The 15,794-nt window shown below is 35.5% G+C and overlaps 2 protein-coding genes across 4 annotated transcripts in view; both read right to left on the bottom strand.

Annotated features, from left to right (window-relative positions):
- gab1 (GRB2-associated binding protein 1) overlaps window positions 1-5,146 on the bottom strand; it is a 75,407-nt gene extending 70,261 nt beyond the window's left edge. For both annotated transcript variants that reach the window (XM_042716492.1, XM_042716494.1), the window contains exons 1-2: window positions 4,544-5,146; window positions 4,332-4,453 (exon numbers count right to left, since the gene is read on the bottom strand). In XM_042716492.1, the coding sequence (XP_042572426.1) occupies window positions 4,332-4,409 (78 nt within the window). In that variant the 5' untranslated portion in view covers window positions 4,410-4,453; window positions 4,544-5,146. The remainder of the gene's footprint in view (window positions 1-4,331; window positions 4,454-4,543) is intronic.
- A 2,158-nt stretch (window positions 5,147-7,304) lies between these two features.
- Window positions 7,305-15,794, bottom strand: part of usp38 (ubiquitin specific peptidase 38) — an 11,632-nt gene continuing 3,142 nt past the window's right edge. For both annotated transcript variants that reach the window (XM_042716489.1, XM_042716488.1), the window contains exons 3-11: window positions 13,957-14,092; window positions 13,469-13,598; window positions 13,113-13,214; window positions 12,645-12,803; window positions 11,857-12,050; window positions 11,521-11,614; window positions 11,299-11,405; window positions 9,282-10,545; window positions 7,305-8,172 (exon numbers count right to left, since the gene is read on the bottom strand). In XM_042716489.1, the coding sequence (XP_042572423.1) occupies window positions 8,011-8,172; window positions 9,282-10,545; window positions 11,299-11,405; window positions 11,521-11,614; window positions 11,857-12,050; window positions 12,645-12,803; window positions 13,113-13,214; window positions 13,469-13,598; window positions 13,957-14,092 (2,348 nt within the window). In that variant the 3' untranslated portion in view covers window positions 7,305-8,010. The remainder of the gene's footprint in view (window positions 8,173-9,281; window positions 10,546-11,298; window positions 11,406-11,520; window positions 11,615-11,856; window positions 12,051-12,644; window positions 12,804-13,112; window positions 13,215-13,468; window positions 13,599-13,956; window positions 14,093-15,794) is intronic.

The following is a 15,794-nucleotide window of genomic DNA, read 5'->3' as shown; positions in this document are numbered from 1 at the left end:
CTGTACATTACAATGTAATAATAGATTCATTTGCAGCATTTCAAATGACTGATTTTAGTTTTCAGCATTTTCTTTTTAATTTATTTAGGCAAAACTATATATAGTTTTAATATTATTACTTATCAGTCATAACATAAAAAAGATCTGGCTTATTTGTATTGGTCAAGAATTTTAATATTAATACATATCTACTAGTACTTTTAAATCGATTAGTGTGTGTGTGTGTGTACTGTGCATTTGTATATGTATACAAACAAACATACATATTTAAGAAACGTAATATATATAATAAATCATATATATATGCATTTGAATTTGAAATACATACATGTAAATCTAATCCTTACATTTTTAATTAGCCAGTAGGTTTAAGTTACATGAACGATGATTGGCTACTAGATAAAGGGGGAGTGGCATTCTGATTTTCAAGAACGTTTCATTGGTTTTAATTGATTAAATACGCATATCTTTTAAAAGTGAATTTTGTAAATGTTTTCAAAAACACACAAGAACATTTTAAACAGAACTACAATCCATATGAGCTCCATGTAAGAATTCACATGAGATGAAATAGTCTCAAAGTGAGCATCAACACTCCAGGCTTTAATCTAAGTTGCCACATTATGCTCCCGTACTGTACATGTGTTACCAACTTCATCTGGCTCTTTCACAATTAGTCTCTCCAAGCATTATGAGAAGGGTGTGAAAGAAGAAGTTTACAAAAAAGAGAGGATGAGGCCAAATGGAAAATGCTAAGACACTAAAAAAAAAATAGCAGACGGGGACATTTTTAACCCACGTCATAGTCCAGTTTGAGGAATATGGTGTGGCTATTGTGGGGAGTAATAACTTATGATCTTCTGATGCCACCAGTCACATGTCTTGCATGGACAGGTCAAAAAAATAAAAAAATAAAAATTATTATACTTCTGTTATAGTAGCTAGTCACTTGTCTGAGACTACCCTCAGTAAAGCACTGTGCTCTTTGAGCCACTAAGAACATTCCCTTTAAACAGCCGAGTCAAATGATCTGCTCTGCTCTTGAACTGTTGCCAAACCGTCAAAAACACATCAGACTTTTGACCCTATGCCGCTAAAAGCTTTGCAGCACTAGAGAACGTGCAATGAAGTTTTTTTCAGGAAAACCAGCTGATCTACAGTTTCCTTTTAGTTCTAATAACAGTATGATTTAGAATATAAAATGCAAAAACTTCTCGTGAGAACCTAGACACCATCTCAGATCTTTCATATAATGAAACAAAGTACTATTGTGTCATTTCCACTGTTATGATTTCATAACATGCTCAAAGCATTCAAATTTCCAGCTGGTTCAGATGCAAATGATAGCCATCTTTTTAATTATAAAACAACAGAGTGGATCCTGTTTTGAGGCTACTGGTTGCATGTCTTTTCTGATTTTTCAGAAGTGCTCCAATCACGAATAGGACATAAACTACCTAAAAGACTGAAAAAGAGCTCCATTTAATTTAGACGTAAGAGGGAACAGAATGAGGGTTAATAAACAATGGATTTAGAACAACAAACATTACTGTTCAAACATTCGAGGTCAGCATGATTTTTTAATGCTTTTGAAGTTTTATGCTGGCCAAGGCTGCATTTATTTGCTAAAAAATTTATATTGTGAAACAACATTACAATTTTTCTCTATTGTGCAAAAATGAATTTTTAGCAGCCATTTTCATAAGTGTCACATGATCCTTCAGAAATCATTCTTATATGCTGATTTGCTGCTCAAGAAACATTTCTTTACAAAAAAAAAAAAAAAAAAACACTTTTACCAACCTCAATTTTTTTAATAGTAGTGTACATTTTTGGAGGATGTCTACAAGTCTGAAGCTAACAAAAATTACAGTTATCTGAAGATTCTCAGTGCAATCACTGTATAAGAAATTGTAATATGTATCTAAAATTTATGTTGATCAATGCATAACTGGTTTAAAAACAGATAAAGAATCAATAATAGGCCCGTACACATGGCATGGGGCTCCTCTTGAGAAGTATTTTAGTAGCCACTCGGCTTCCAATAAAAACAGTCTGGTCCTAATCAGCCACATGTGAAACACTGAGACAACTCCACCTTCATGCACCAGAAAACAGACTGAGACTAATGTTGAGGACGGCACTTCAAAACTACAGTAAACCTAGACTGTAAACTTACTGCAACAAGAAAGGAGGGATAAAGGGAAGGAAGTTTCTCATCTCACTCTAAAAACCAACTAAACAACTACAAAGGCTTTTGTCCACAATTACTTTGCTTAAAAATGTCTCAAGCAAGATGAAATCTAAAAAAAATTACTTGAGAACATTGTGTGTTACAAAAAGGCACTTGTTCTTTCTTGGATTTAATCTTATTATAGCATTGTGTGGATGAGCTCAGAAATCATTTTAATTAGATTTGGAGCCATGAAATATTATTCATCACATTCAACAGACTACCGTTTACTCTGGAAGCTCAAAGCATGTGAAATCACACCCGGTCTCTCAAGCCTGTGCATTAGCTACAAGGCCAAATGCAATAGTTGCCATTCGAATGTTCCTTCTAAACTATGGCAAAATATGCCAAATACTTGGCTGTTTGAGGCTAAACCGTGTTGCTGATTGCACAATGAGATAAAACATGAATTCAATAGCAATGCTCCTAGCAGAACTCCACCAGATTAAAGGAATCCAATAAAAAAAAGCATCACATGAGCCTGAAGGAGATTTCTAACATGTTTGGTTGGGGTTCGACAGCAGGCAGAGCTGTAAGTGAGTGATTTCATTACAGATTATTGGTGTATATTACCACTAAGAGGAAGGGAAGACCCCATGGTACACATACAATGTGTGAATGACTAAATGCATTGAGTCATCCTGTGCAGACAGAATGGAGAGTTAAAGGTTCAGTTGTCTTGACAACTAAAGTAGCAGCAAACAAAGGCATTTCATATGATTTGGTGAAATATTTGAAAAACCTTGAAACCCTTGCAAATGTAAGGTGACAATATATTTAATACAAAACACTCAAAATACACAGATCAAAGAACCAGCCTTCAATGTAATGATCAATGGCGCAAGCAGTGCAAATGATATAATTAAATTTAATTCCTATTTAATCTATTCATAGCAGCACTGTGTTTTCTGCAACCTTGATGCATATAAACAATAGCTTTCAGCTTGAACCACACTTAAAAGTTGTCATTAGATTTCAAAAGAGTGCAAACAAATTACTGTCACAGTTTCTTGCATAAAATAATGTTGCTAACAACACTTGCACGAGTAAACTGAACATAAACGTTTAGATTTAGATGTATGATAGTGGTGTTTGCGGGTCAAGCCACATTCCTTTAAAACAATAAGCATTGCTAAGGTTTATGCATAGTTGGCTCTTATCGTTTCCAACTGTACTAGACACTTTGGACTTGCTCTGACTCCTATTGCAATGGATGCATGAAGTTTGTTCTGTTTCTTACACTTTGTTTTGTTCCTTTTTGTCTATGTTTCCCCATCTCATACTACACGCGTCCAGTTATGGACATTCTTGGATTCAATTCCAAAGATTTTTGGCATGTTATTGGTGGCTAGCTGCTGCACCTCACTGACCAGACTACCACAAGTTCTCAGTCTGCTGTGAGTGACCGTCCTTGTGTTCTGTTTGTGCTTATAACTATTTATATGCAGGCATACTTGTATGTTTACACCCTAACCTCTAGATAAAAGTGCTATATTAAGCAAACATGATTTTTGTTATTATTTTTCGTACCTTATGTCATGTGATGTCAACATGGCGTCACCCATGAGGGGGGCGACCCACTCCATGTTTTTTTGTTTGTTTTTTGTTTTTTGTTTTTTTTATTGGCATGTGGGAGTCTCATATTATACATTAATAAGTGATATTTCTCAAAAAATGATCTTAATTTGAGTGTAAATCCTTTAATCAGAAAAAAAAAAATACTTAATGCTCCTTTTTAAAAAAAACAACAAAAAAAGTTCTCTACCAACACCGGTAGGTGTGTCCTACAGAACAGATCAAGACGCCACAAATAAGGATTTTGCACATGCAAATTCCGCAACCATTTCAGTGTTATGAACACACAGACAGTGTTCATACACTCTCGCACATATTTTTGAGGAACTGATCCCGTTTTCAAACTATTCCTGGATCGTCAACATTTTTTAACTAAAAAAAAGCCTTAACCGACAGATCGCGAGCAGTGATTGACCATGCGGTTGTTGGAAATCGTACTCTAAATTTGCATGAAATCTTGCCCCAACAGTCCTGCGGTTACAACACTGTCAGTGCATTTGAATAAGATTGAAACGTTACTTACATAACGCCGTAACTTTTTTTCAGGTGGAGACTTTCTGAGCCACCCCGAGTACACCACCTCTCCTCCGCTCATTTTCATCTAACCTTCCAGGAAAATACGCGCTTTAAGTTTCGTGTTTCAACCTGCAACACATGAAAAACAAAGTCCCAAAATATGAGGTGGAAGTTGCGCCCAAGTGTTTTCAGTGCGTTTATTAAAACAAACACAAATACCGTCACTCCTGGTTTCCAGCACGTCCACACGGGAAGAGCTTCCCGACAGCGACACAAACTCCTCTGGATGAAGTCCTTTCTTCTGGCGAAAGGAATATATCAAACACAGCAATATCCGTCTGTAGTTGAGCCTTCTGTTAGTTTACACACTTTGTCGGTGTAAATAATCCGCTGTTTTGTTGTTGTTTTTTCAGCTGAAATGCAACGAGGCGGCGAGTGATACTCGCCAAGTTCGGCGTAGTGAAAGCTTTGCTTGATTACCTTATTTCAAAGTAAACCAAAACAGTTTCCTTGAAAATACATAGAGTTTTTCCTTATTTTTCCAAAACATTATGGTCGCATTAGCACTGAAGTGCTTATTGGACTAGAAATCCGTCCCGATCGTCGACCTTCCCTCCAGTTTCACTCCCCTCGGCTCCTTGCTGATTGACAAGCATAGACGTCGATACTTTCCCTAAACTCAGCCTCCTCTGGGCTATGGAGGCAGGGAGAAGTCGGTCAAGACGGAGAATAAAGAGCATTACATCATGGGAAATGTAGTCTTGGAGTGTTGCCCCGTCAGAGAGAAAACGCTGGGACGGTGGCTCAAAGAATAGGTGTAAACAAATATCCAAACAAAACTTGCTTGAGTCCGGATTAAGACTGCGATACTAAAGTAGTGCTGTTCTTTTGAGTCTAATCTTTTTTAATGATTTGACTGAGCCGGTTCACAAACTCACTCTGAATGATTTGTAAAACAGTCACAGTCGGTCAGTTTATATGATTATTATTATAAATATGTTGTATAATGCATTTTCTATAATTATTATGTTGTCTGCCGAAACCTTTTCTTTCTTTTTTCCCCCCCAAGAAATCTGTTTGTGTTGTTTAATGTGACAGCAAAATATATTTAGGCACTAAAATATTTTTATATATGTATATATACGTTTATATTTTTGTGTGTTGAATCATGCTGCAATAAACTGAAGTGAACATTGCAGTAAACACCGCCATTAATAACGCCAAAAGTAATGAACAACCAGGCGTGTCTAGATTTGGCTTTATGAAACGTTTAGAGTATGTAATATTCAACAAATGATGACGTAATTACGTCAGTACGTAAAAGAATCACTGATTTTGCTTCTGAACTGAATCTTTAAATGAACTGTTCGAAAGAACCGAATCGCAGAAAAGAGTCCAACAGAGACTTCCAATTAAAACAAAGTACGTTACAAGAGAACGTCTTGATACAGACTGCACTTACCTACCAGAATTGTCAAAATTAATTATGCTGACTTTTAATAGCTAGTTGAGTTTTTTTTTTTATTACTTTACACAGGCCGACATGTTTATTAAAATGGAGAAATGCAGTTTAAGATAAGTTTAAGATAAATAAACACTTAAAAGCATAGGTACTAAAGATTATATCACTGATAATTAGCAAAATAATGATGAAAAGTGACCAGTTTCTTTCAGTAAAGAATGTTCATGTTTGTGGGATTGGTATCTTTGGAATGTTATTGTAATGCTAAACGCCTTCCTGGTTATCTCTGAAGCTTTGTGCCTACTCTCCGCTGTGATTTGCAGCTCAGTGCAAAGGATTGATTTAGTCAGTTTATTATCCTATAATCTTTCATCTTGTGATTTCAAGGTTGTGTCTATAATTTATATTTTATATGTATTTTTATGTCTATGACATCATTTACAATCAACACCTTGGTTGTTTTCTTCCATTATTGATCTAAAAAAAAAATAAAAAAACAAGGATGATATAAGTGGCTATGGACCTTTTTCACATTTCCGGGTTTCTCAGCAGCATAAGTCGTCATAGTTGGGTATTTAAATAGTTATTACGGTATTTTAACAACAGTTTCCATGTCACAGAATAAATTGTCAGTGGGAGTGGCCTAAACTGTAGCAAAGACACGTGTAGATATCAGTTGTTGAATAATTCAGAGTCATTGATTTTACCAAATGGTTTTAGTGTGAGTGGTGCAACGCTGTTATAAAGCTAATGGCTCTGGGGGGATTGAACTAAAGGTGCCCACATTTGAAAACCACAAAGCCAGCTTTGCTACATGTATTAGTTCTCCAATTTAGAAATGCACATCTAAGGAGTGCTTCACCGCAGCCTTAAGTGTCTATTCTAAGCTAATGCATGAGGACAATGATGTTGTACTGATTTTAACTGGCTCAAAAACAGAGTTGTTTTAGGGTTCACCAAAGGACAGGAGTGCAGTGGTTCAAACTGAGGACACTGGGATGTTGGGGGTGGACCTATGGATTGATGGCCATGAGGTGACTAACAAATGTCTCATGCTCTGATAGTCAAAACAGACCTCAACTTGATAACTGTCTTAGAACATGTCTTAGAACCATAGAATATTCACGGGAATAGCACTCGTATTAACTGTTGCTTTGGAGTTCAGTATAAACCAATTTATATATTATTAAAGTTTGTTTTCATAAGTTATAATAATTTTGATATTTTTGTCATTTTTATAACCTTTTTAAATAGGTCTTTATAGTTTTTAAGATATACATAAACTAAACAAAAATGAAAAATGGAAATTATTTTTTTATTTTATAATTTTTTTTAAGTAATGAAAATGTATTTGTACTGAAACCAAATGTGTCTTATTGTAACTGAACACAAAAAACTGAAATTTCTGCTTTTTTTGATATAACACTTGAGCGTTCATACTGTGATTACATCTCTAACCTTGAAATAAAATAAGCACAGTCTTTTCAAATGTTTTAACCGGGAAATGACAGTAACCAATTGTAACATGCTTTTTAAATAATAAAATTAGACCATTTTCAGTTATGAGTCTTTACTATAGAGCCAAAACCATAATTATTACAAAGTAACACTGTACAGCGAGTTTTTTTTTTTTTTTTTTTTTTTTGTGAAGCTAGTCCAATAATTGTGTAAAATCTGAAGTATTAAAAGGCACATCAAATTCACTTAAAAAAAACTTCAACATTTAAAAAGTTCAATCAAAAAGTATCCCCTGGATGAATAAAATAACTTAATTGTAATTAAATAATTGACAAAACAGATATAACTGTAATCCTCAAACCCTCAAACCAGAAGTTGAAAAACTTCCAATTAAAATATTCATGCAAGTAGTTCACTGTATAGTATAGTCCAAAAATATTTGCTTTCATTTTTAAAACCATTCTCTGCCTAATGATTTCTGTTTAGAAAATGAAACAATTAAGATTCCAGAATGAGACCATAATCATTACTGTATTCTGTACAAATTTATTGCATGCCCATTTCTGACCTACTGTATAGTACTCAAAGTGCTTCAATAAATTTCAAATGAACGTCAATGTAAAGGGAAAAAAGCATGCAAACCAGAAAAAATAAGACACATCTGTTCTGAGGTGGCACACTTCTCCACATTGTGGGCAATCAGGACAAAGAAAGATGTTGTCAGTGGGACTGTCCAGTGCTCTGAGGCTATGTCTGTGACCCTTTCTTAGAAGACAAGTCTGCTGATGGTATTGAAGCCCCCTCCTCCACCCCCACCTGAGGGCCCACAGCTGCCAGGAGGCTCGTTGTCATCAGAACCGTTGGGTCGGAATGAGCAAGAAGCAGAAGTTGCTTGAAGAGCTCGAGCTCTGGCATTCAGTTCTTGCTCCTGGAAGGAAAAGAAAAGAAGTGTTAAATCCATGACACATAAGAGATAAAGGAAAACGTTTCATGTTTCATTGAAAAATCATTTTTGACAAAACTTTTATTTGAAAATGTCGTGGAATAACAATAAAACAAAATCCATTACACCTTGAAAAAGTAAGAGTATATCTTAATGTATTCAACAATGCTTAATGTAAACTATCTGATATTTTAAGTGATGTGTTAAACTTTACAAAGAGCGCTTTCCCCCCTTTATGTTTTTTATCATATCACTTCATTGGTATTAGTTTTCATAAGTTTTCACTGGTATTTGTTAAAATGACTTAAATTTGTGAAAATATTACTATTTAGTAAGGTTTTCTTTTCAGAAGTAAGTTTTCATTCATTGTGCTATCAGGAAATGTTGTACAACACAAAAATGAATTTTAATTCAGAAATGCTGATAGAAAATGTGTCTGTGGACAAAGTCTTATGAGAAAAGCATGTACTTAAAAAAAGAAAAAGAAAAGAAACAGACCCAGACAAAACAAATGAGTGTTATGGCACTGAAAAGATAACAAGTTATACATTACAGTTCAAAAGGTTTTTCAAAAGGGGGGGTAAATACCTTTAGTCATCAAAGATGCATTAAATCAACAGTAAAAACTTTAACACTGTTGCAAAAAATAAATAAGTGCTGTTCATTTGACCTTTTATTCATAGAATAATCCTGCAAAAAATGTATCAGTTTCCACAAAAATATGAAGTAGTGCAAATGTTTTCAACACCAATAATAATAAGTAATGTTCCTTGCACAGCCAATAAGCATATTAGAATGATTTCTGAAGATCATGTGACACTAAAGACTGGCGTAATGGCTGCTGAATATTCAGCTTTGCCATCACATGAATAAAATATATTTTTAAACATATTAAAATGTTTAAAACTGTTATTTTAAATTGTAACAGTATTTCAGAACATTACCTTTATTAATTTATTTTGATAAAATAAATGCAGCTTTGCACAGTACAACAGTAGTAGTAGTATATTTTTCTTTAATGCCATGTCAGCATCTTAGGCTATTTTTTTTGGAGAGCATAAAAGAGCACCACAGACAAAGTAGAATATTCCCACCTGTAGGAAGAGTTTGTTGTCTTTGGTAATGGCATCCATCAGCTCCTTCTGCAGGGGCGGCTCTCCACTCAGTCTTGAGCCATTTACAACCGGCCCAGGATTGCTTGGTTGTCCACTGACCTCTTGTTTCCTGTAGATCAGGACATAAGCTGTGTCCTTAGGGAAGCGACCGGTGACGTTCCGCAGTGACTCAGAGTTTGTAAAAGTCACTCGGCTGTCATTAAACAAGAACCAGTCGGTGGACTTGTGGTCAGCGCATCCCATTTCCTCCTGTGAGGCTGTCGAGCTCTCTGATAAGCTGGAGCTTTCCAGGGACTTAGAACTTGGGTGAGCTACATAACCATCAGTGTTACTCACATTCCTTCCATACGAGTAGTAGTGACCGCTCTCAGAGGACATCCCAGAATGCACTACAACAGAACTCAAAACATACGGCACTGACAGCATCTCCGAATCACTGTCGTTTGACTCACTATTTGTTCTGTTTTCTGTCATCCCATCCTCCTTTTGAGAAGGCTTGAGCTTCTTAGCTAGATTCTCACCACTCTCGGGGGAGTCAGATGAGGAAGACGTAACTGAGATACCATGTTGGCGTAAAGGCAGGCTCATGTGCAGCGGAATGCCTACATTGTCCAGGATCTTGCGACGGACGTGACAGGTGGCATCGTACGAGAAGCGCAGCAGAGTCAAAATGAGGTACTCAGGTGCCGCCACCACCTGCATGACCTTCTCGGCTCTCTGCAGTGAGGCGCAGCGTTCACAAAAGTAGCAGTTCTCGTTCTCTAGGATTTCTGGAGCTAGGAAGTAGTCGACCAAATCTGGTACAGACAGTGTGGGCTCCACCACCGGCCTCTCCATCCTGGTTCCTGCACCTTCTTTTACCGAGCCCTCCGAGGATTCACTGCCTCCATTCACCGCCCCTTGGCAGGGTCCCACAGAGGAGGAGCTTTTATGCTCATCGTTGGGACCGTGGCACTTGGACATCGAGGGGCAGAAGGCAAGAGAGAGGTCTGTAAATGGCTCCTCTTTTTCTGACAGGCTGTGGCACTGCAGGCAGCGGATGGCTGTCGAGAGTCGACCACCAAACATACGCTCCACTAGAGTGCGACCATCTCCCTTGGCTGCCACAGGCTCTGGATGCAATGGCATATCAGCGACTGGCTGACTTGCAGCATTGTTTAGAGTTTCAGCAGAAGTGGTTGCAGGTTCAGGTTTTGGGCTGGTCACCTGAAATGCTGAGAGAGTCTTCTCTTCTTCATGCAACCTTAATATCACATAAGAAGACAGAACAAAATACCTGAAACGCATAAACTCCCCCTGCTGTTGTAAATAAGAAAACACATTATTTTATTGTTTTTATGAATGTAATCAATTAATATACTCAATCACCATAAATCTCATATTTATTTGTAGCCAAGAAATTATTATTAAAAAATTATAATAAATGTGGTTTTGCTGACACTCGTAGTAAAACTTCAAGACAACAAACAGAATTGGATTTCATTGTGCTGAAAATCTGCAGTTATTAAATAATATATAGCTCTTTTCTTTTCTCATCCTCAAAGCACGGGGCCTACGTCAGCTCATGTGGATATCTGTAAAAATAAATCTGCATGGCTCCTCTGATGTCTGTACAAATGAATGTTTGTTTTGCTTCTAGTTTACTTGCTCACTTATACTTCATACTCCTTGAGCTATGAAAAAAAAAAAACATTACAAGGGTATTTTATCCATTATTCCTGACAAACAGGAGCCAGAATACTGTGTTTGTGTATGTGAATATGTATCGAAGACTGATGTCTGATTGTGCTCTAGCAAAAGTTCAGCTTGTTCTGATCGGTCTTCGGGAATCATGTAATAGAATAAAGCTGTTGTAATGTCAAATTGAATGAATGTGTTACCATAAACTGCCCTAATAAAGTTTCAAAATCAGATCAGCCTGGCATTAAGCATTTACAGCAAAACTCTTAACTCTTAAACATATATCTTTCTTGCCATAGCCATTTTCTGAGTTTACCTGTCCAGCAGAAAGCGCAAATACTCTGAGCAGTCTTGCTGGGATCCAGCTGTAAACCACGGCGGCCGAGAACCCTCCAAAAAACTCCTTGGAGAATATGCTGCTCTCTGGTGGGCAAATGACATGATAAATAAATCACCAGCAGGTATGCTTAACCCAGTCATGCCAAACATTGCAACGTTTCAAAGGACATACAGGAAACTGCACAGAAGATAAGCATACCTGTGTGTGGGCCAAGAAGGCAAAAAGAAGCTGGAGCTTCTTCATGAGGGTGTTGCTACCATTTAAATGCAGAGACATAACATGCCGTCTGAAACTTTTAAAGAGAGACTGTTAAAAATATGAGCAATACCTTACAGTTTAAAAATTATTATTAATATTTAAATTCCTGAGGATCATTTTATGATGTTTTATATTGTGTTTACATGCAAACATTAAAACCTAACGGTACAAAAACGTAATGCTATCTGCTGCATATGGAGAATGTTAATGTTAGATTCATGACAGCAGAACAGCTGAGAAAGAGATCAGATAATATGCAATAGATTTAAAACTTACTCTGTGGCCATAAATAAAATTTGGATGATGCTGTTCATGTAGCACGTGTTGCCCAGATTCACAAGTCCCGTCTTTCCCGTTTCTGATTTTCCTGTGATCTTAAGCAGGCCTGAGGCAAATGAATTTGACTGAGAGGTCCAGGCACTTTGGTTCAGAAAAAATTTGATCTTCTCCTCATTAGGTTTAGGTAGTTCCTACAACAGAACCAGAGGTGGATATAAAACAGATGAAGCATTGAAATACACTACTGTTCTGAAGTCTGTGTTCAGTTTTTGAAAGAAATTAATTACTTTTGATCAGCAAGGATGTATTAAATTTAATAGCAACAGCAAACACTAATAATGTAACAAAATATTTCTATTTTGTTCTAAGTGCTGTGCTTTTGAACTTTCAAAGACTCAAAGCACAACATAAATGTTTTTTGAGCATCATATTAAAATGATTTCTGAAGGATCATGTGACACTGAAGACTGAAGTAAGGGCTGCTAAAAATTCAACATTGCCATCACAGAAATATAATTTCCTTTGAAAATGTGTTAAAATAGAAAACAGTTACTTTATTTGTAATATTTCACCATATTAGAGTTATTACTGTATGTTTCATCAAACTGCACTCTTGAGGAGCATGAGACTTCTTTCAAAAATATTAATCTTATTGACCCCAAACATCTGAAGGATACTCTATAAAAATGCTAAATAAATTCAGCAAAACATGTTAACTGTTAACTGTACATTCTTAATTTAGCTCACGAGAGACAAAACCAGAGATTCCCTGTCTTATGTCTTACTTTAATGGATTCAAGAATGCTGTCATAGAGGTCTGGGAAGCCAGAATATTGGTACATCATGCAGTGGACGAGTTCTGCAAACTGCAGCAGGAAGGTTTTGCTGTTGGGAAGGCCATCATTCTTCAAAGACTTTACAAGTGGAACTATTTGAGGAACCACCTGGTACAATTGACAAGGGTTATATAATTCACATTACATGATTACAAAGCAGATATTCAAATGCTAAAATCAGATACTAAAAACTAAAAACCACAGTTCCTTAAAAGCACTACAAACATTTACAAATGTTCTAACTCATTTGAATATATATATATATATATATATATATATATATATATATATATATATATATATATATATATATATATATATATATATATATATATATATATATATATATATATATATATATATATATATATATATATATATATAAAAGAAGTGGAGCAATGTTCACAGTGGCCTTACTAAGTGGAAGGCTTCGGGAGAGTGCTGGAAACTAAGCAGCATGTGTGAAAGAACCACCAGCGCTCCCTGTCTCACAATGGGATACCAGAGACGATTAAAGACCTGTAAACAGACAAACAAAAAACACATCCATAAACATAAACGCACAGAAAAGCATCTGCCAGGCAGGTCACGACAACCAATTTTTAGGCATCATAGAAAAGAAAATAGTTCATGAACTCAAATAATCAACTAAATTCTGATTCATTCCACTTCCCAGTACTTTCTACAAACCAGAATTCTTATGCTGGAGTTGCTTGTAATTCTCTAAATATGTAACTCTGAAAGCTCTTTTATGAGATTTTTTACGCACAAACCTGTTCAATTTTGAGCAGTGTGACATCTATGAGGATGGTGAACTTTTGAACAGCAGCAAGTCCCTTTAATAAAGCAATGACCCAAGTGTCCACATGATTGGCTAGAGGCCAGGACAACCAGTCAATCATCCTGAAAAAGATAGAGAGAGAAAACAGGGTCAGGACAGGCAACATATAAAATAAAAGCCTTACATAAGAGTAACAGCGCCACAAAAAAGAAAACTGGCAACATTTTGACCTCAACATTTAACCCTAGAAAAAAAACAACAACAACAAAACAAACACTACTCATTTAAAATCTGTTGAGCCATAATGAACACTACACTCTTTCTAAATGACTTGCATAAATGCAATTACTACATATTTGAAGCACACAAGAAGTAGAGAAAACAACATGATGGCAGTTGAATCAAGGGCTTAGTCTTTTAAACGGACACAAAAGCACTATTCACCAGCTTTACACAGAGTGCACACACACACAGTCTGACCTGCAAAGTGCTTGTGTCATACTGGCATCTTTAACATTCTGGTCAGTGGTGAGGCTTTTGATGAGGACTGTGATCATTTGCAGAGGGATGTGCTGGACCAGGCTTGCTAGAGCAATGGAGGGTTCAAATGAAGGGTCTGAAATGAAAACAACACATTGTGGAATGATTATTAGGGAACATTACATTATAATTTCATATTTTTCATATGCATACAGTATACCATATTTAAGAGTTTTTTAAAGGGGTCACTTCATTTATTGTTTGACTGATCTCTCATAAAGGTCCTTTTTAGTGGTCGACCGATTTATCGGCCGATAAGTTTTTCTGTTTGGCCGATGCTTTTGTGGTATGACTTTTATTTTGACGGCGCTGAGAAAGGCAGCGCCTGAACACACAGTGCTTATATTCTCCCTCTTGTTCGCCATCGTCGTTAACAGTTCTGTCCATGGACAGAAGTCGGTCTAATTATCAGATAGAACTATTAAACAAAGGAATTAAAATGTATACAAAAAAGTATTATAACGATTGCTTTTATTATAGTAACAGAAAGGCAAACATTATAATACTTTCTCGTTTGCCGTCAGCATTCAGCAAATACACATTTAATTTAAACAAATCTTCGAATGAATAATGAACATCTAATATTAAAAACCTTGCAAACTTAGTCAAATCCAGCTGTGAGATCTTGTATCATGCACGATCGCATGTAATCTGCGTGATAGTCGGTCCATGCGAATTGAATACGGACAGGAGGAGAGTTCAGCTTCATTGAGACACGCAATCGACAAACTTTAAACTCGTCATTTCAAATTATGCTGCGCTTCATGCTTTTGCCCAATGTCATAATCATGTTATTTTCAATGTGTACTGTAAGATGAGTGTGAAATCTGATTCCAAATGCACACAAACTTCCCAGAATACTGAGTGCCCTGTTGGTTACAGTGTTTACTTCCTTTTTAAATATATTTGTATTAAATATTTGTTTATTTGTGAAAAATACATTGTCACTTAACACATAAGCATGTTTATTTTACACATAATTTTTTTTATCTATTTTTTTAAATTATTTCAAATTTCTTAAATATTAAATAAAAGAAAAAAAAAGAAAAAAAATTATATCAGCCACCCTGCTTTTCAAGATATCGGCATTGGCTGTCAAAAAAACCAATATCGGTTGACCACTAGTCCTTTTATTTTTTTAAGCATCAAAAATAGTTGTTATTCATTTTTTTTTTTTTTTATTAAAAAATGCCATTTTCCACCCTTTCAGACCATTAGAATTCAACGGCCTGTTGTGTTGCCGCTGTGCAACCCCTTTCAATCATTGCACGTTAACAGACAATAACAATAGTAAATGCATACTTGCCAATTCCCACTCACACATATATAGTCTAATCAGGATGATATTAAAAAGTGTAAAACTTAATAATAATAATAATAATAATAATAATAATAATAATAATAATAATAATAATAATAATAATAATAATATGTTAAGCTTCTAGAGGTTCCTCAAAACATTCATAATACAAAATACATGCATATTAAAAAAGTACATATGTCCAACAGGCACTGCATAATATTAAACTATTATATAAAATATAAAAACTAATGTTTTAAAATATAAAAAGTAAAAGAGTAATCTATTTTAAAATGTACTATAAATATTATAATATTACAACATTAACACGTATATAACAATGCTACATTATTATTTTTTTTTTATATTTACCTACAATATTTATTTGAAGCAACCCCACAGATTTAAGATTTTAAAAATTTCCCAAGACATTTACATGTTTATGGTTCTCTGATGATGGTTAATGGTCACATGACAT

The sequence above is a fragment of the Cyprinus carpio genome, chromosome B1 (genome assembly GCF_018340385.1).
Source record: "Cyprinus carpio isolate SPL01 chromosome B1, ASM1834038v1, whole genome shotgun sequence".
Lineage (NCBI taxonomy): Eukaryota > Metazoa > Chordata > Actinopteri > Cypriniformes > Cyprinidae > Cyprinus > Cyprinus carpio.
The sequence above is the reverse complement of the archived record's forward strand: the minus strand, read 5'-3'. Positions and strand labels throughout refer to the sequence as shown.